Below are 19,891 nucleotides of genomic sequence, written 5' to 3'. Positions count from 1 at the left end.
AAATATAGATTCCTGTACCTTAGCTGGTTGGTTATTTCTATCTATACATTAAAATTTTTGGAATCATGGCTATAGGAACCCAATCAGATTATGTGCTTCCCATTTTTGGTGTTACACAAACATGTCTTAAAACAAAATTGTGAAGAACTTTAAACCTTAGACCCTGATCCTACAACCAACGCTGCAATGGGGTTTGCTGTAGGATCTGAATTATGTGTATTTACATACTGAATTCTTTTCTATGGATGATTAAGTGACTTTTATAATGTTAAAAGAGATTATTCTTTTATGATTTCCTTTATTTTTGTTATTTCTGTTCTTTTTTAACTAATGGAGTCTAATGCACTTAACAGTAGAGTAAACCCCACTTTATACCTGAGTATTACTGCTAAATTCTCTCTTTGTTTCTCTCTAAAATCTAATATTCACCTTGATATTAAAGACTTTTATTCAGAAAACATGAACATCCCAATAGTTAAATCTCCCAGCTAAATGTCCCAATCTGTGATGAGGTAGGATCAACCATGACCTTGGAGAAACCCAGATTTCTTCATCAAATTCTGCCTGTCAGGGTTAAATCCTGGCCTCCAGCAGTATCTTGAATCCATGCTAGGGAAATTATGATAAAAATAATCTTTACATCTCCAGACTCGAATGGATCTTTCTGATTGACTGCCTCTGGTGCCAGGCCCGTGTCAATAATTCGCAGGGAATGCATGGCTGTGACCTTTTCCCCCTTGTTTGAGAATTTCTATTTTACAGGACCAATAAACCATGTCAGGAGAAAGTGGCGGCTCTAGACATGTGAATGGATGGATCTCAGGTCACAGGTAATCCTTCAGCACGGCCCTGTTTGGGACTAAAGAATACATCTCCCTGCTGCAATGCTTCTGTCAAAAATGCATGCAAGGAAAAATTGCATCCTTCAATTTCCTTTCTTTCAGTTTAGCAATGATTAGAAAGAAAGAATAAAATGACTGAAGGATTTTCCCCTTACTTTCTCCAGCCCCAGTGAAGGCTGTAGGAGTTAATGGACACTCTGGGTTTCAAGACAGCATTAAACAGAAGAGGTAGTGGCAATTACCTATTATAAATTCCTGCACAGTGCCATATCATCATTACTGTTTGTAAACCTTTCTATCCATCCACATCCATCTCCTGTATGAGACACCAGCAGAAGACTGCAGAACACCCAGGTTGTCACATCAATAAACAAACACAGGCAGGTGAAAAGGAGGAGAGTTTTTCATTAAGGCACCAGAGCTGAAATTAAGATTCTGACACCACTGCAGTGTTATCTATTGGTGAGGCCTCTCCTTTTGTGATTCAGCTCCCTGCCCATGGAATGGAGCAGCATTTATCCCCTTTTATTTCTGTTATCTGGCTTGCTTATTTATTTAGACTGTAAGTTGGCTGAAGAGATGCTTCTTGCTGTACCACATCTGCCTTGCAAACCTGCGCTCTACATCCCACCACCAAATCAGTTTTATTTGGGATTGTTAATAACAGGCTTATACTAAAAATGCAATATTTTCCACTTTTAGCTCCCTCAAAGTCTTGCTGGTTGCCTGTAGGAAAATACCCTCTTCTAAATGATGATGCTGTGTTTATATTTATATATATTGCCGAGTGTTAGGTCGTATTTCTCGCCTTTCACAAAGTGGGATGTTGTGTTAAAAATGCTTATGCTGTTTGCCACTTTATTTATTTATTTATTTGTAAATTAACAGTCCTATAGGTTTTAAAGTTTTTAAAAGAACTGACTGGTGGCAAAAATTTCATTTTTCTGGCATTCAAAGTTACTTTACTTATGATTTTCCCTGTTTGTTCTATACAATATTCTACTCAAGCTCACAATAGAGATTACAGGAAAGCAGATTCCATAACTAATTAGACAAGCAGCCAAAAAAGAACTTCAGAAGTTTGTCCCAACAGTTTTGATTTGGACTTTATTTTTTGTCTGAATGCAATATAACAGTAAACGTGTATTTCCATCTGTCTTCCTTAGCAGATGAAGCATTACATCTCTGGTTTGGAAAAGGGCTTGGGTTCTTCTCTCTATATTCCATCCCAATTTTTCTATGTGTGTGGACAGGAGGAGGAGGAGAGAATCCTTCATTCCATCCACTCAATGCATTTTGCTGAATGATTCATGCTTCTAACATCACATATATGGAAAAACAATGGAGAGGAATAGTGATAGAGAACCTAAACAATTTTATACAATGACTGTGTTGTCTGTGGTGCCAAATTTACTGTGCACTCTGTGGGACAGCCCTGGGGTTGTCCCTAGGTACCAAGTGCTCAGGGAACATTTCAGGAGAGCATCCTGGCACTGCTCTATGAGAATGACCACGCTCCCACAGCCCAGCGACCAACAAGAATCCCTTGGAGTGGTGATTCTGTTGGAGGTACTGGCTTTTCCAGAGTCAGGTGGCTTTGATAAGCAATTTATGGGACAGAGCACGGATGAGGGAGCATTTGAAGCAGGGAGGGAGCTTTGAAGGGTACAATAATTCCTTGTGGCTCTCACAGTTTATGTGGAGCTTGCAGTGTAATGTGTAATCTTAATTTGTAATCTTTGTGCATCGCGTCAAGCCTTGACAGGGCAGTCTCTGTGTCTAAGGTGTGTCTGTTCCTCGTTCATTTCTGTGTCTAAGGTTTGTCTATTCCTCGTTCATTTCCTCCCTTTACCAAAACCTTTGCGATTTGTCCTTTTCCTCCAACAACACCATTTCACGTCCAACCCACCTTGGGTTTCCAAGGTCTTCTGTCTCCCTCCAACTTTACTGAATTGTTATTTCATCTTTTCTCCTCCGTTCCTTTCTTCCAGCCGCCGCCTTAGTGTCTCCCTTTCCCGGGGCCCTCCGCATCCTTCACCAAAACCTCGTTTTCCTGCTGTCTGTCCCTTCTCCACCGCTCTGCCGTGTCCTTGCTCCCGGCTTGCCGCGGGCTGCGGGGACACCTGCGGGGCTGCGGGGACACCTGCAGGGAATGCGGGGACACCTTGGGGGGATGCGGGAACACCTTGGGGAGATGCGGGGACACCTGCGGGGCTGCGGGGACTCCTGCAGGGAATGCGGGGACACCTTGGGGGGATGCGGGGACACCTTGGGGAGATGCGGGGACACCTGCAGGGAATGCGGGGACACCTTGGGGGGATGCGGGGACACCTGCGGGGCTGCGGGGACTCCTGCAGGGAATGCGGGGACACCTTGGGGGGATGCGGGAACACCTTGGGGAGATGCGGGGACACCTGCGGGGCTGCGGGGACACCTGCAGGGAATGCGGGGACACCTTGAGGGGCTGCGGGGACACCTGCGGGGACACCTACGGGGCTGCGGGGACACCTTGGGGAGATGCGGGGAGACCTGCGGGGACTCCGGGGACACCTTGGGGGGCTGTGGGGACACCTGCGGGACTGCAGGGACACCTGCGGGGGTTGCGGGGAGACCCATGGGGGCTGCGGGGACACCTGCGGGGACACCTGCGGGGGCTGCGGGGACACCTGAGGGTGACTGCGGGAACATCCGCGGGGACACCTGCGGGGCTGAGGGGACACCTGGGCGGGCAGGTGCGGTGCCGGCCCCGGCCGCTGCCCCGGCTCATGAATATTCGGGCCTGCCCTCGCCGTGACGTCGCCGCGGTCCCGGGCGGGGGCCGGAGCCGCCCCGGCGCTGGCAGCGAGGGCGAGTGACGGCGCGGCGGCAGCAGCCTCCGCCCGCCGGCTCGCCCGCAGCGCAGCGCACACAGCCGGGCCGGGCCGGGCCGGCGGCCGCCACCAGCGCCGGGGATGCGGAGACGCCGCTGCTGCTGCTGCTGGGGCCCGGCGGCGCTGCTGCTGCTCCCGCTGGGGCTGGGCAGCCTGCTCGCCGCCAAAGGCAGGTACCGGGGCGCGGGCCGGGCGCGGCTCCTCGGGCGGAGCGGGGCTGAGCGGGGCAGAGCCGCCGCTGCCCTCAGGGAGGGCACAAAGTTGGGGCGGGGGTCTCGGCTCGGTGCCCGCAGCTCAGCGGGCGCGGCTGTCCCGGGGCCGGGCGGGAGGCGCCGCTGCCGCTGCCGCCGCGATGCTGTGGGTACGGGCCGGGGCTGGGCTGAGGGGAAGCGCTGGAGCTGCCCAGGCCGGGAGCGGGTGAAGGAGAAGCGCTGTGCTCCCCCAGGCCGGGGTGGGACTGCCCGCCGTGCCGCAGGTGCATCGGGGCTCTCGCTGTTCCGCGGGGCTCTCGCTGATCCGCAGCGCTCCCATCTCCCTCTCAGCCCCTGCCGACAGCTCCGCTCGCTCAGGTGTTCGGAGATTTCTTGCCTCTGTTTGTTTTCTTTTCCCTCGCAGTGTTTCCGTGCGGTTGTAGGACTGGCTTTGGAGCCCCCAAGTTTTAGAAACTTAGTTTTGAGAACTCTGTCTCAGTGTTTTTTAATATTCTTTTCAAACCTTACACTTGCATTTACACTTATATTTTTGTATGGGGCTTTGGTGTTTATTTCATTTGTAAGCATGTGTGTGAGAGAGAAGCGAAAACTTCAGTGTTTGTTTGGCGTTTGTTTTCTTCCCAAAACCCCAACCAACTGCTTGAGCCGTAACTTTGTGAGAAAATTGATTTTTTCCAGCAAATGTTACTTGACTTTGTTTACATGTACGTGTAGGAATAGCAGAAAGTGACTGTAAGAAATTAATTGCTCCTTCTGTTACTGACCCAACGTGCCTTGGTGTCCTGGTGGGAATGCCGTGTTTTCTGGGCGGATTAACATACAACGCGTAACATTTCGATGGAGGGGAGTTACTTTCCTCCTCTTTACTTTCTAATGTAATTCAAGGTAATCGTCTCCTTTAAAAGGACCTTTTCCTTAGACAAGCGTGGGAGGTTTTATTTCGTGGGAGATGTCTTTTAACCTGCCCGCAGCTCATCAGACAAAACGGGGTCGGTCTCGCTGTGCCTTTGACCACTGGAGGGCTGCAGAGAACATTTCTGGATAGCAGAAGCCACAAGCTCCCAGTAGTTGGTGGTTAAAAATAGGCATTTTAATGATATTTATATTGATATTCGAGTGCTTAAGTTTTTGGTTATTACTTTATATACCTTGTTTCTTAATATTGGGTATTTTCAAAGGCTATAAGGCGGTGTTAATAAATGAGGTAAGATGTCTTGGCGCTGTATGCAGTAAATATCTGATATGCTTTTTCTTCCTCCACCTGGTCGGTAGAGGGAAGAAAAAAAAGGGTTTATTTCAGCAGGAACCTCGTGCTGCTTTCTCCTTGCTCTCTGTTTTTCTATGGTAGGGAAGTTCTAAGTTAAAAAGCATTTCGTGGGTATCTCGTGCACACAATTGCAAGGCTTGGTGCTGTAACCACAACCTGGACTTGTGGTCTGAATTGTGGTCTGAAGGTGCATTCTGGTGGGAGATGGAGGTAGGATGCAGGAGGTGTGTGCAAAGCTCCCCACGTGCCCTGAGCATCCTGTTATTTATAAGATCAAATACAACCAAAGATAATGATTTCAGTTCTTGTCTTACATTTCCTTGTGCTCTGCTGCTCTTCATTTTAAAAACAAAACCAAGCCCCCTCCACCCCCACTCCTTTTCCGTACATGTTTGTGAGGAAGGGGAGAAAGATTACAGGAGCAGTTCTGGTTCTCACTTTTCACTCAGCAGAAAATACAATTTCTTTCACTAAATTGTTTACTCTGAATAGAAGGGGGAACCTACCCTGCCCCCAAAAAACAAACTCCCCAAAGTTTTTCCGAGGAAAAAGAAATAAGAGGCAACATCAGAGTGTTTAGGAGGTTGTTAGTTACAGAACTTAATGTGTGTATTAAATATGCACACGCAATTTGTTAGCTTTGCAGCAGGTTGTTCATACTGAGATGTCTGTCATAGGGGTACAATAAAAATTGCCATTTTGGACAGAGAAATGTTTGCTTTTAAGTATTTTCAAATAGCTTTGCTCCATAAGACAGAGGCACACTTTGTGGTTTATTGGAATTGCATTAATGATGTCTGGAAATTTTGTGAACTGTCTCTTGTTCTCTTCAGTTATAGAAAACAGAATATGTTGAAGGATAAGGTTTGGGGTTTTTCCCCATCATATTTAAAGTTCATAGGTCCATGTGGTCACAGACAGGGAGTATTACAACCTGCAGCACTTTTATTTCTCCAAATCTCTGCGTAATGCTTATCTCTTAAGTAATTTATTACCTTATTCTAGTATGTACTACTAAACTACTCAATGAAGTCCTAAAAGGGCTGTCATATCCAAATTTCATGTAAGACCCAATTAATTAGCCTCTTAACTGTTACTGTATTTGAACTTCATCATTACCATAAACAACATTTCAGTCTTCATTTTTAAGGATGGCCGAAAGCCTTTCAATGAATAACTAAGCCTCTCAATTAATAACTAAGCCCTCAATGATCTGAATAACTAAGAATATTTGATCCCAGTTAAATTAATTACGTGGGCAAAACTTGAAGTCTTAGCCACTGCAGACATTTCCAAATCAGTGGAACATTCAGTCCCTGTTGGCAGGTCTGTGATGTGAGTGCATCAGATCTGACTCTCAGGAGCAGCTGACCCAGGGAGACAGAGCCAGAGACTTCTGTGTGAGAGAAACCTCACAGCCAGGGGGAAGGACAGTGAGGAGGAAGCTTTGAGAACACACTGGACAGATCCTGGAGTCTGAAATTTTCTGCATCACTCAGTGTTTCCTTGTATCCCTTTCTATCGTAAATAATAAGGAAATACTTCTCATCATTAACAAAAAAGTACCTTCTTTCCAACCTCATTCAAAATACATCAGGAGCAATGATTGGCCAGTGCTGAAGTCAGAAGATGGGAGGTGAAGCAACTGTGCTTTCTTTTGCTGGTGCTTCCAGTAGCTCACCAATAAACCCCAATAAAGACATGTAAATGATTTCATCTTCCTGTTACTTTTCATCAATAAATAGAGTTAGGAATCCTTTTTTTTCCTAGAGTGTTTTGATTGAAAAGCAGTTCATGAAGACTGACTCTTGTGTCTCACAGGATAAAAGATTTGTCTGATTATGAAGTCTGGGTGTCAAGATAATGAAATTATTTAGAGATCTCAAAAGACAGAAGTCAGTATTTGATAGCAGCTTTAGTATTCAGGTATTTCAGCACAGAAGACTGACAACTATATTTAAATTGTCATTATGAAGTTAGAGAATGTTTGCCAGTCAGAATCATATTGTTACCAATTTTAATTGCATTACTTGGAAGACTACCAAGACTGGGAACTTAGGAGATTCCAAAGCATATTTTAATTGTAAGCAGTGTGTGTGCCACTTAAAGAACACCCTCCAAGGTGTGTTTTTGTCACTTCCCGTTAAGTGGCTTGTGAGCTGTCAGAGCTGGATCCTATTTTTCCCCTTTGAAGTGACTGGTTTTGAACTGGGAGGGTTGTATCTGTATCTGGACACACCTTCTACTGCCCAAATTGCACACTAGAAAGGTGTAACAGGACAGGGGGTGGGCCAGAGACAGAAATGACCACACACCCAATGTCCATATAGCAACACAGCATTTATTGTCCTTCAGCTAGCTGTTCTTGTGCTAATGATTTTAGGGCATCTAGCCTCTCTCTTTAAAGGAGCCACTGCAGTATCCACACAGGGTGACTACTAAGCCATTTCAGAGCTGGTGTGGGACACTTAACACCCTTCAACACAGTGGCCCCTGTTAAAAATCCATCCCCACCTGGACATCCCATGCAGGCAAAACATCCCTCCCGCACAGGTGAAGAGGTGCACGAGTGCTGTAAGGCCAGGTCGTAGCTGTTTGGCCCTCAGGATTTTTGATCAACACAGGATTGGTGCTCAGGCTGTGTGGGCCCTCCGAGGCCAGCAGTGGCAGATCCCACAGGCATCGTAGGCCATGATGGAGGCCAGCAGTGGCAGATCCCACAGGTGTAGTAGGCCATGATGGAGGCCAGCAGTGGCAGATCCCGCAGGTGTAGTAGGCCATGATGGAGGCCAGCAGTGGCAGATCCCACAGGCGTAGTAGGCCATGATGGAGGCCATGTGTTGGCAGATCCCACAGGCGTAGTAGGCCATGATGGAGGCCAGTAGTGGCAGATCCCACAGGTGTAGTAGGCCATGATGGAGGCCAGCAGTGGCAGATCCCACAGGCATAGTAGGCCATGATGGAGGCCAGCAGTGGCAGATCCCACAGGCGTCGTAGGCCATGATGGAGGCCATGTGTTGGTAGATCCCACAGGCATCGTAGGCCATGATGGAGGCCAGCAGTGGCAGCTCCCACAGGTGTAGTAGGCCATGATGGAAGCCATGTGTTGGCAGATCCCACAGGCGTAGTAGGCCATGATGGAGGCCAGCAGTGGCAGATCCCACAGGTGTAGTAGGCCATGATGGAGGCCATGCGTTGGCAGATCCCACAGGCGTCGTAGGCCATGATGGAGGCCAGCAGTGGCAGATCCCACAGGCGTAGTAGGCCATGATGGAGGCCATGTGTTGGCAGATCCCACAGGTGTAGTAGGCCATGATGGAGGCCAGCAGTGGCAGATCCCACAGGCGTCGTAGGCCATGATGGAGGCCAGCAGTGGTAGATCCCACAGGTGTAGTAGGCCATGATGGAGGCCATGCGTTGGCAGATCCCACAGGCATCGTAGGCCATGATGGAGGCCAGCAGTGGCAGATCCCACAGGCGTAGTAGGCCATGGTGGAGGCCATGTGTTGGCAGATCCCACAGGTGTAGTAGGCCATGATGGAGGCCAGCAGTGGCAGATCCCACAGGTGTAGTAGGCCCTGATGGAGGCCACGATGGTGATGTCTGCCCCTCTGTCTATCATCCCACTGACCTATATCTGTGAAGGCTTTGCCTCAGGCACTGCAACAGTACAAACCACATTAGATCTTTGATCTCCTTCAACCTGAGTGCAGTTCACCTGGGGCTGTCCTGTTGATTTGAAACCTTGGTCTTCTCACTCCCTAGAATCTGCTTTGGGGGCACAAGACTTAAAAGGGATGAATTGAGGAATTCTGTTTTTTTCAGGGATAGTAATGGGTGGAGTAGGGGTGAAAATCAATGCCTGTATTTGTCTGGTAAAATCTGCATCCAACAACAGCAGGGTACCCAATGATATTTTGCATTGTGGCATGGGACCTTCCAATTAACAGTGCACTCAATCCTTTCCCAATAGGCTCTCAAGCCTTGAGAGGGACCTTATGTACCTTTGACGTGCTTATGGTTACTGCAATGGAGAAGGGCACATCCATTCCAGCTGCTCCTCAAGTCTTCCCTGCGAGCTGATCACATAAGCTTGTACTGGAGGGTGGGAAATTACTTGTGTCCTCACACATTCCCCTTTCACGTTCAGTTTCTTGTTTCCCCAGTTCTTGAGAAATTGATCATTAGCATGAGATTTGGACCTGCATGCCTTGCTCGTATGTGCCTTCCACATCAGCTGCATCGTGCATTTGTTCCCTTCTGTCCTTGAAGCATCCCCTGTGGAAAGGACTTTTGGGGACAGTTTGCTCCCAGGTGCAAATTTACTTATCAAGAAGGTTAATGAGTGGGATCCAAGTATTTAAAATGTGCAAGTGTCGATTTCTAAAGTGCGCTTTAAGACAGTACACTCTAAATGCCTTCAAATTCTTTGCTGTGAGCATTTAAATAAAAATGGATATGTTGATTGGTTACATCTATAAGATACTGATAAGAGCAAGGGAGTGAGTTACCTCGAGTAAGTTGATAGAACATTATGCATTATAATATGGCATCAAAGTTCAAGTGGCTTCTTGATAAAATTAGCCTAAAGGCTCTGGATGTGCATCAGTTTATTTGGTACTTGTTGTTCTCAATAAGTGATATTAAAAATGTTTAAAATCAGCATTTAAGACATATTAAATCTAAGTGGGTTTTATCCCAAATCCTGCTTGATGTGGAAGATGGATGATTCTTAAAATCCATCGTTTAAGAAATGATTTGGGTTTGTGTAAATCTCTTGTGGTGCTTGGTGGTGCAGTATCCCTGATGCTGCTGGCTTTGTGGTACAGGTTGGGTGTGCACAAGATGTTCAAGCTTGGCAAAAATTAAAGGGATTGGAAAAGTGGTTCAGGTTTTTTGGGGCCCTTACGGGTCTGAGCATCCTCAAGATACAGAGTCTGAGTTGACCAATAGATTGTTGAAGAGTATTGGGCTAGGAAAGATGATTTTTGCAGTTTACCTAAAAACACATTTTGGAATAGAAGTGTATGTGCTGAATTGCAATTCACTTTAATGTGGCTTCTCTCAGTATTGATTTTAAAGATGGCTCTGCATGGATTTGCAGTTTTCCAGCAGTTAATGCTGTTATTTAGATGTTTGGTTTTTGTATGTGTAATCCTGACCCTCATTAAATCAATGTGAGATCTGCAGTGTATCTTGGTAAAATCGGAGTTTCATCCTTTGTGTGTTTTCCTATAAATGTAAACAGTTATTTCAAAGCTTTAATATTGTTCTGCTAATAGCTGCCTTTATCCAAACAGGAGGAATGTTTGATTTTTCTTTCCTTTTACAGCTTCCTGTGGTATAACTGCTTTCATTGAGCCAGTAGAACCATTCTTGGTGGATTTTGTTTGGTTGGTTTGGGTTTTTTGTTTGTTTCGTTTGGGTTTTTTTGTTCTTTTCAAAGTACTTTTTATTCAACTTCAAGCTATCAAGTGAGGAGTTGACCAGAATTGTTTCTTGCAGGTTTAAGTGTGGTTATTTTTCCCTTTGCTGCCTGTCAGAGCAGCAGTGTTGAAGCAGGCTGTTTGCTCCCTGTCTGTATTCCAGGGAGTGCCACAAAGTCAAGCAGGGCTGCACTCTCACAAAGTTTCACTCGTGCTCGTTTTGTGGAGCTGTTTCTTGTTGCTGTTGTAAATCAGAACAATCACTTGAAGTCGCATATCCCAAATATGGGTAGTACTTGGCTGTTTTTCTAATAGCAATGATTAAGAATGACATTTAATTTACTAGTACTGTACTTTACGTGCCTTAGGACAGTTAAAATGAAGTGGGACAGCTTTTATTTCATTTGATGAAAAATGCAATCAAATACAAATATTAAGATTCTGCTTTTTGATCAGCATTCATCTGTCACTCACTTGCTAGCAGGCTGTAGTAAGTAAAGTAGGTGAGAAAAATAAACTCTGCTCATTTTGCCACTGATTTCCTAATATTTTCTTGGGTAGATTCTCTTCCTACTGAATATGCACATGATTATTAACACTGTGTATGTGTTTATATATGTACTGCATGTGTGTCATCATTATCAGCAACAAGGATTTCATGACTTTTCAGACACATGGGTTTTCTCCTCCAAGCTTCTGAAATAAGCAACAAAGAAAATTTAGTCTTTTATCCTTTAAAAAAAAAATAATACACCCTACCTTGAATGTGAGGGAGAAGCACAAAGGTCAGGCAGGTAAATCACAAAAAGTGACAAAGGAAGTAATGAGGGTTTCCCTCACAACTTGGTGGGTCATTTTTGTCTCACACCTGGCTCTTGGAAATGCAATCAAAGCGTGACTGTGGCTGGAAATTATTACACCCCTTGCCTATACCAGGCTGCACATTTGCAGTAATTGGGTTGAATTTTTTTGTTTGTGAGAGCAGCTTGTAAAATATGAGTTGGTGGAACTAAGTTAAATCATTTGTGAACTCTCTCTCACAATTTACCGTGTGATAGATACTGCTGGTTTCTGATATTTGGTTTGGAGTTAGTTTCACAAAGGTTACTAGCACGGGTCGGTCTGTGACAGAATGCATTGGCAGGTATATTTGAGGCATTTCTGAAAAAGCTGTACAGCAATAGTGTTTGAAGGGTGATTTTCCCTTTTCCTTATGAGAGCTACTTTAAAAATTCCTGAGCTATAGCTGAACAGATGGTATTTGCCATTATTGTCAGGCTTAGATCTTAAAAGTTCATTTTTTCTTCCTTAGTTAACAGAATTTTAAATTTGTGTTGAAAAAGGAAAGCTAGAAAGATGTTAAATGTCTGATTTATACTGAACTGCCATAAAAAGTCAGCCTTTTGATGGTGGTCTTTAAACCTGGCAAACCTGGACTCAAATTCTTGCTTTGGTGTCATAAAGGAAAAAGCATTGGCTACTGAAGCCAGTTTTAGTTGGTTTCTGTCTTTTTCTTGCTCAAAAAAAAGCATAAAGACCATGTGTATAAAATTATAAAAGTGCAATTATTTCAGTGTTCTGCTGAAGCGAAGGGCACAAGATTAGGCAGAGTTATGGAGATGAAATAATTTGAAGAGAAACATTTAGAGGTTTATTTTGGGAAGCTAAACTAATTTCCTTTTTTTGCTTCCCCTGCACTCCTCCTTTAATGGTGGTCTTTGGTGTCATGGGATCTGTGGGACTGTTCCAATGGCTGCAAAATATAATCGAGAAAAACATGTCTATTTTCAGTAGGCTTGTATTACCATTCAGCTGTCCATCTAAATTTGTAGGGATTCACAAATCAAAAGGAGCTGGAGCTGCTTGTGAAGATCAGCAAAAATATCTGAGAGAGGATATTTTTGGTGGAAACAACATGACCTCAAAAAATGTCAGGCTGTTTGTCGGATGCTTGACTTTCTAATAATAAAAAATGTTAAGATATTTTTGTCCAATGCGTTTTCTTTTTAATAACTTAAAATCTGTGTAGATTTGACTGTAATGCCTTTAGTTAGAAAGTACTTCAATTTGAGATGTCTTAAAAGAGGTAGTTCCCTTCTGAGTTTAAGGGAATATTTACTTTTCCCCCCCTCCATTCTACAAAATACAAACTTGTCTTGTTTTCCAGTCTCAAAGAGTATATATTCTTTAATGCAGAGTGGAATTTACTAGGGGATAAATCCTAAATGCTGTAATGATTTCTTAAACTCTCCATTTGAATGTGAAGAGCTAAATCCATGCATGATTTGTCTTAACCTTCTTTGCAAATACTTGAACCTGAACAATAGAAATGCTTTCTGTACAGAGTGAGGCTGTGTACTTATTCTGCACAATAGAGAGCAGTTATTTACAGCAAGATCAACAGAGGAGGAAAAGCAGTTTCATGTTTTGATAAGCAAAGCAGTTGGCAAATCAAGTTTTGAGGTTTTGAGGCTTCAGTGCTTTCAGCACTGCAAACCCAATGGTTTGAGCTCTGAGCCACGAGCCTTCTCCAAAGAATTCAGATTGATGGGAAAACGTTGAAATTCTGTAAACTTTTGGGTGTGTGGCCTTGACTGTGTTTCAGGAAGCAGTTCTCATTGAAACCACAAATTCTAAAAATAAGTTAGGGCAAGGGAATAAGGTCTGTTATAGAAATTTAATTATAGACCAGCTTCCATCTCTTTGGAAGCTAATAAAACCCAATATATTTTTGCAAGACTTGCCGATATTGGCAGATTAGTGGATTGAAGGGTAAACTGGGACATAGTAGGAAAATTAATTTTAGCCTGTGTTTAAGTTCACTTTCTACACTAAAATACCTTCTACAAAGTGCTGACTGTACCATAATTGTAAAGGATTTTTGAGATTTTTTGAGTTTATCTTTGCAAAATGTTTCCTGGGTATCTTTTTGCAGATCTTATCTAACCCGGTTCTTTTAGGCTGAATGCACATCAGAGAATTATTTTATATTCCACATAAGCAATTACTCTGATATAATTTATGACCTGCTTACCTTTTCACTTTTCTGCTGCAATGATTATAATGAGTGTGTTGAACAAGGAGGAAATTGAAGGCCAAACACACAGGGGAGTTGAATCACCAAGAGCTGGAGAAGTCTGGTGTAATCTGTGGGCAGGGAGCTGATTGCAGCCTTTTCCCGGGGATAATGTGCAGATCTCTTTCTCAGCTATTGTTGCAAGCACAGGAGGAGAAATTTGATGATGGGGATCGAGGCAAGCAAGGAAATACAAGTGGGAACTCCTGGAAAAGCAGTGGGATGCTACTTAAAGATTATTCTGCATTGTTCTGGGCAGCACTAACAGCTGTGTCAGTCCCTCCTCACGAGGGAGGGAAGGGACAGGAGCCTGTGGGACATCACAAACTACTCTTGGTTTGTTCTCTGCCTCATAAGAGATGAATTACTTATAAGGCTCCAGAGGCTGGGGGACTGAACTGAAGAGCTCTGGTTACAGAAAAACAGTGGTTTTTTGGGTTTTTTTCCCCCTGGTTGGCTTGTAATACTTCAGCTGGTTTCATATTTTTTATTACAAGTTAGATTTCAAGTTCTCAGATCTAAATGTAAAATTTATTAAGAACTCTGTAAACTTGGCAGCATTTTTGTGATGCATATTGTTATAAATGATCAGCCAGAAATCCAAATTAATAAATGCGAAAGATTTTACTTCCGTGACCAAAATACGGTCCCCCAAACGCACAGCCAAAGAGAGAGCGTCGAGATCAGTGCTGGGTGAACCTGGATCTGACCTCTGTCACATCAGAGCCCCCTCTGTTCACCAATGCCATTTCCAGCAGGGCTGTGCTATACAGTTTTTTATGCCTGAGGCAGAGGTGCCCCAATTTCCTTTGTAACCTCACATATGTATGAGAGTTTCTGTCTGAGTATCCCTCTGGGTGTCCAGAGCTGCTGGGACCCTGCCAGGGGGCTCAGAGACCCTGGCACACAGCCCAGAACACCCGTGGGTTTGATTGTGACCCATGGAGCAAATTACCAGCTTTGTATGAGGACCTGAAAGCCACAGAAGTTTAAGTAGTGTAATAATAAAATTATCACTGGGTGAAAAGGTAGATTTTGGGGTTTTTAGAATGGAGGTTTTGGGGACAGGATGGAGGGACTTGGGCATGTCTAGCCCTTCTTGTTCTTCTTGTTCTTCTTGTTCTTATTCTTCTTCTTGTTCTTCTTGTTCTTCTTCTTCTTGTTCTTGTTCTTCTTCTTGTTCTTCTTGTTCTTCTTGTTCTTCTTCTTGTTCTTCTTCTTGTTCTTCTTGTTCTTCGTGTTCTTCTTGTTCTTCGTGTTCTTCGTGTTCTTCGTGTTCTTCGTGTTCTTCGTGTTCTTCGTGTTCTTCGTGTTCTTCGTGTTCTTCGTGTTCTTCGTGTTCTTCGTGTTCTTCGTGTTCTTCGTGTTCTTCGTGTTCTTCGTGTTCTTCGTGTTCTTCTTGTTCTTCTTGTTCTTCTTGTTCTTCTTGTTCTTCTTGTTCTTCTTGTTCTTCTTGTTCTTCTTGTTCTTCTTGTTCTTCTTGTTCTTCTTGTTCTTGTTCTTCTTCTTCTTGTTCTTCTTGTTCTTGTTCTTCTTGTTCTTGTTCTTCTTCTCCTTCTCCTCCTCCTCCTCCTCCTCCTCCTCCTCCTTCTCCTCCTTCTCCTCCTTCTCCTCCTTCTCCTCCTTCTCCTCCTTCTCCTCATTCTTGTTTTTCATTGTCGTCGTCCCTCAGCTGGACAGGAGAAAAATTTCTATACATAAGATAAAATAAAAAACTCTGAGAGCGAGAACTGAAGAGCTCTGACTCATTCTTTGAACGTGCGGGCTGGAACAGAGACTGTTCACGTGTCTCGGGGCTGCAATAAGCTGCAGAACTCCCGAGAAGTTTCTTTCACTGTGCAGGGCTGGACAATCACTGTTTCCTGGGTAGTGGCAGGTGCTGATCATGTCAGGGGAAGTTGCATATTCAGATGTATGATCATTGGCGACTTAGATTATCTTGATTGATGGTATCTATCAAATGATCACCCTTGGGTGTCTCCTGATGGTTGCAGAAGTGGGAAGCGGATCATCGCGCTGGCCACATCTATTCATGGGTAAACAGGGCATTGTTCTCCTGTTGCCTTCAGGAATTTGAAAATTCCAAAGGAGTTACCTGTCCTTGGGCCGCTTGTGGTCAGAGACTCATTGGATTTTACAATTTTTATAATATACATTTTCTTCCTAAGCATGAATTACTTTATAACATATCAGTGTATGTCACAGACATCTTTTATGAAAAATCCTTTCTTTAGGATTTTTCCTCCTGAGAAGCTGAGAGATCTCAGGAACAAAATGTAAACAATGGTTATCTGCTGCTGTGGAATGCAACAGGTGCATCTGTGATTGGTCTCATGTGGTTGTTTCTAATTAGCGGCCAGTCACAGTCAGCTGGCTCGGACTCTGTCCCAGACAAAAACCTTTGTTGTCATTCTTTCTTTTTCTATTCTTAGCTAGCCTTCTGATGAAATCCTTTCTTCTATTCTTTTAGTATAGTCTTAATATAATATTTATCATAAAATAATAAATCAAGCCTTCTGAAACATGAAGTCAGATCCTCATCTCTTCCCTCATCCTCAGACCCCTGTGAACACTGTCAGAAGTGTATGTAGTGAGTCTGTCAAAATTCAGCACTCTGTGATCTCTGAGAGATCTGGAAAGCAGAAAGAAAATTAAATAGAACCTGTATGCTTTCACATTCTTAGGCATGTAGAAATTAATGTCTTCTGTGTTAGGGCTTTGCTCCTAACTTAGTGGTGGTTGTTGTTGTTGCAGGGAGTTGATCTAAACGTAGAAGAACTGATATTTAATTTCTGTAGTAATAAGTGCTGTTCCACTTGGTGTCCCCATTATTGAGTGGAACTGATTGCCAGCATGTTACTGTGTTCACAGGGGTCTCAGGTTGAGGGAAGAGATGAGGATCTGACTCCCCGTTTCAGAAGGCTTGATTTATTATTTCATTATATATATTATATTAAAACTATACTAAAAGAATAGAAGACAGGATTTCATCAGAAGGCTGGCTAAGAATAGAAAAAGAATGGATAACAAAGGTTTGTGGTGAGAGTCCGAGCCAGCTGACTGTGATTGGCCATTAATTAGAAACAACCACATGAGACCAATCCCAGATGAACCTGTTGCATTCCACAGCAGCAGATAACCATTGTTTACATTTTGTTCCTGAGGCCTCCCAGCTTCTCAGGAGAAAAAATCCTAAGGAAAGGATTTTTCATAAAAGATGTCTGCGACACCAGCAGCTTTGTCTGACCCGTTCGGTGGGGAACTCGCTTTGGCTAAACTTTGGAGCGCAGCAAATCTGAGAGTGACTCCTGCCCTTCAAAGGGAAGGTTCTTTGTAGCATTTCCAAAATACCTGGCTCAGAACAACAATTGCACCTGCCTTGCTATGGTCTTGAGTTCCCCTGTGGTCCTCAAAAAACATGGGCTGCTCAAATTGCTCAAAGCTGCAGCATCCTGTGCTCACACTGGTGTTTTTTCTCCAAGATGTGTTTGGTGGGGAGTGCCCATGATCCCATTGCAGAAAGGGAATGGAGATGTCATTGCCAGCTTACAGATCCAAACGGGCTGAGTGAGAGTGTGACCCTGAAAAGCTGCTGCACTCTTCACTGCAGTGATTTGGCTGGAGACACTTTGGCTGCAGGGGAATTTCCATGCTGTACCTATCTGACAAAAATCGAAGAAAAAGTGTGTGTTGGTTTTACTGAAGTGTTATTCTGAAGCATTCTTGTATTTCAGTGGCACATCGGCTCAAATGGAAATCAATGGCTCGTTTTCCTAACTATGGGGAAGCTGGGTCATTCCTGTGTGCAGACCCTTGGTAATCTGCAAGTTTGCACACATTGTGTTGATCGTGTTTGATAGCCTTTATATGAAAAAATACTCCACGTTGTCATGACCTGAAATAGAAACATAGGAGGTAGTATGCTGGAAAACCCAACGAACCATGTGGGATCGTGCTCCTTTGGGCTGGCAGAAATTGTGGAGAAGATTTTCTGGTGATTTGCAATATCTGGGTGTGAAAAAGTGAGACTTCTGTGTGAAACACCTGGCTGCTGCTGAGATGTTCTGTTAACACTACAGACTTTGTCTGAGCAGGAGAAAAACCAAGAGTGCTTTTGATTTTAAAATAAGTTCTCATCAGCTGCTGACTGGATTAACTAGGTATTACATAGGAATTGCTGTCTGGGCTATGTTGACCATGCAGCTGCAGATATGTTATTTTCAAATATCACTGAAAATAACATTCCAACAGAAAATTTGTGTCTTGTCATCCTCGCTTTCATAGCAGGAATTACATGAGGTTTGACCATTCCTCCTCTCTATTCAGAGCAGGCTTCAGTGTGACTGGTACCAGTGGATTTGTTTGGATTTTCTTTTTCTTTCTTTTTCATTCAGAGTGGACATATTGACTTTGTTCTCACTATACTAAGGCTGTAAACTTCTACACATGGTAATGGTTCACCTTTTCTGCTATAATTCTTGAACAACTGTCTTTTGTGAGTTTGGGCTTGGTATTTCAAAAGCATCTACGTATCAAAACCTTCTTCAAATTGAGGGAATTGTTCTGGAATATAAACAGGTCATAGCTTTGTAGAACTAGCTCAAATTCCAGGGAACTTCTCTGTGTTCTTTCTTTCCTTTGCCTTTATAATAGGGGCAAATAGGTTTTAATATATTTTTTTTGAGTTTTTGTTAAGGGTATTAACTTTTGGATGAGATAATCTGCTGAAGTGCTTCATTTGCATAACAAGTTACTAGAATGCAGTATTGATTGCTATTCACCAACATTCACTGAATAGCTTGGAAAGCTAATTAAAAATTATAATTGACTTTATTCTGCTTTCTCCTGTTAATGTTTCCCTTTCCTGTCAAATTGTAAAGTTGGTTTTTGTCTTCAGTGTTTGAAAATAACCTGTCTTCAGCACAGTCAAGAGACTTTTGCAGCCTGCTCTGAATTGTTCAGGTGCAAAGTTATGGGTGAGTGGGATGAAGTTTCCTGGGGCTTCTTGATACCTTCTTTGTAACTCAGGTAAGTTTAAAGACAGATTGTTTGCATATTTCACAGCCTCTTAAGATTAGAGAGTAAGATTTTTGTTTAGCAATTTTAGAGAACTAGAAATGAACCAAAATGTTGATTTATTAACAAAAAACCCCTTTACATATGTCAGTATTGTAAATATCTTCAAAAATCTTGTCTTGAGCAAATTGCTGCCTGACCAAATGATGTGCTGAAAAGTGTCTTTATTGCATCAGTTTAAGCCACCGTTTAGTTTAACTAATGTTCTGTAACAGGAGAAGATGACAGAAATAATGATATTGTCCCTGTTTCTGGAGTCTTTGAGGTGAATATTGAGTGAGGCTGGGATGGTGTGCCAGAAAGTCCTGCTTTGTGCTTGCGGCTCAAGTTTTCCCTGTTTCTGGAAAATGCTGTTTAGCCCACTGTTGTAGACATCTTCTTGTGAAAGTCCTTTCTTAGGATTTTTTCTTCCTGAGAAGCTGAGCGGCTCCAAGAACAAAATGTAAGCAATGATTATCTGCTGCTGTGGAATGCATCAGGTAGATTTTTGATTAGCCCATCTTAGATGTTTATAATTAATAGCCAATCAAGGCCAAGCTATCTCGGACAGAGTCCAAGACAGCTAGCTTTTGTTACCATTCTTTTCTATTCTAATCTTAGCTTAGCTAGCCTTCTGAGATGAAGCTTTTCCTTCTATTCTTTAGTATAGTTATAATGTAATATATATATATATAATAAAATAATAAATCAAACCTTCTGAAATATGGAGTCAAATCCTCTTCTCTTCCCTCATCCAAAGACCCCTGTGACCACTGTCACAGCCCACCCTGACCTTTTGAGCTTCTCTTTTTCCCAAGGTGACCACCTGGGCAGGTTTTCTGTTCAACTGCAAGGCCTTTCAGTCAGGGACATCATTCCTGAATCTGCAGTTTGAAGAAACTCAGCAGAGCATTTTGCACAGGACACCACTGCTGCCACTCCTAACTCATGCCAGGGGATTTTTTAATGTATCCTATGTGAAATATCGAATACCATGGAGCAGTTGATAAGGATATTAAAACAAAGTGGAGTGTGTTAAAATAGCTTTTGCAGGTAGAAAAAAATGTTATTTAAAGACTGAGAAGGCAGTTGATTTGCTTAACACTGAGCATGAGATGCACACTGTTGGGTGGACAGGGCTGT

At 43.3% G+C, this 19,891-nt stretch overlaps 1 protein-coding gene across 2 annotated transcripts in view; it reads left to right on the top strand.

Annotated features, from left to right (window-relative positions):
* Positions 1-3,772: 3,772 nt before the first annotated feature.
* Positions 3,773-19,891, top strand: part of CLSTN2 (calsyntenin 2) — a 317,814-nt gene continuing 301,695 nt past the window's right edge. The window contains exon 1 of one of the 2 annotated variants that reach the window (XM_058031610.1): positions 3,773-3,881. In XM_058031610.1, coding sequence (XP_057887593.1) covers positions 3,794-3,881 — 88 coding nt within the window. In that variant the 5' untranslated portion in view covers positions 3,773-3,793. Of the gene's footprint in view, positions 3,886-19,891 lie in introns of both variants that reach the window. The other variant, XM_058031611.1, reaches the window with a different exon arrangement.

This window comes from Melospiza georgiana, chromosome 10 (genome assembly GCF_028018845.1).
Source record: "Melospiza georgiana isolate bMelGeo1 chromosome 10, bMelGeo1.pri, whole genome shotgun sequence".
Lineage (NCBI taxonomy): Eukaryota > Metazoa > Chordata > Aves > Passeriformes > Passerellidae > Melospiza > Melospiza georgiana.
The sequence above is the reverse complement of the archived record's forward strand: the minus strand, read 5'-3'. Positions and strand labels throughout refer to the sequence as shown.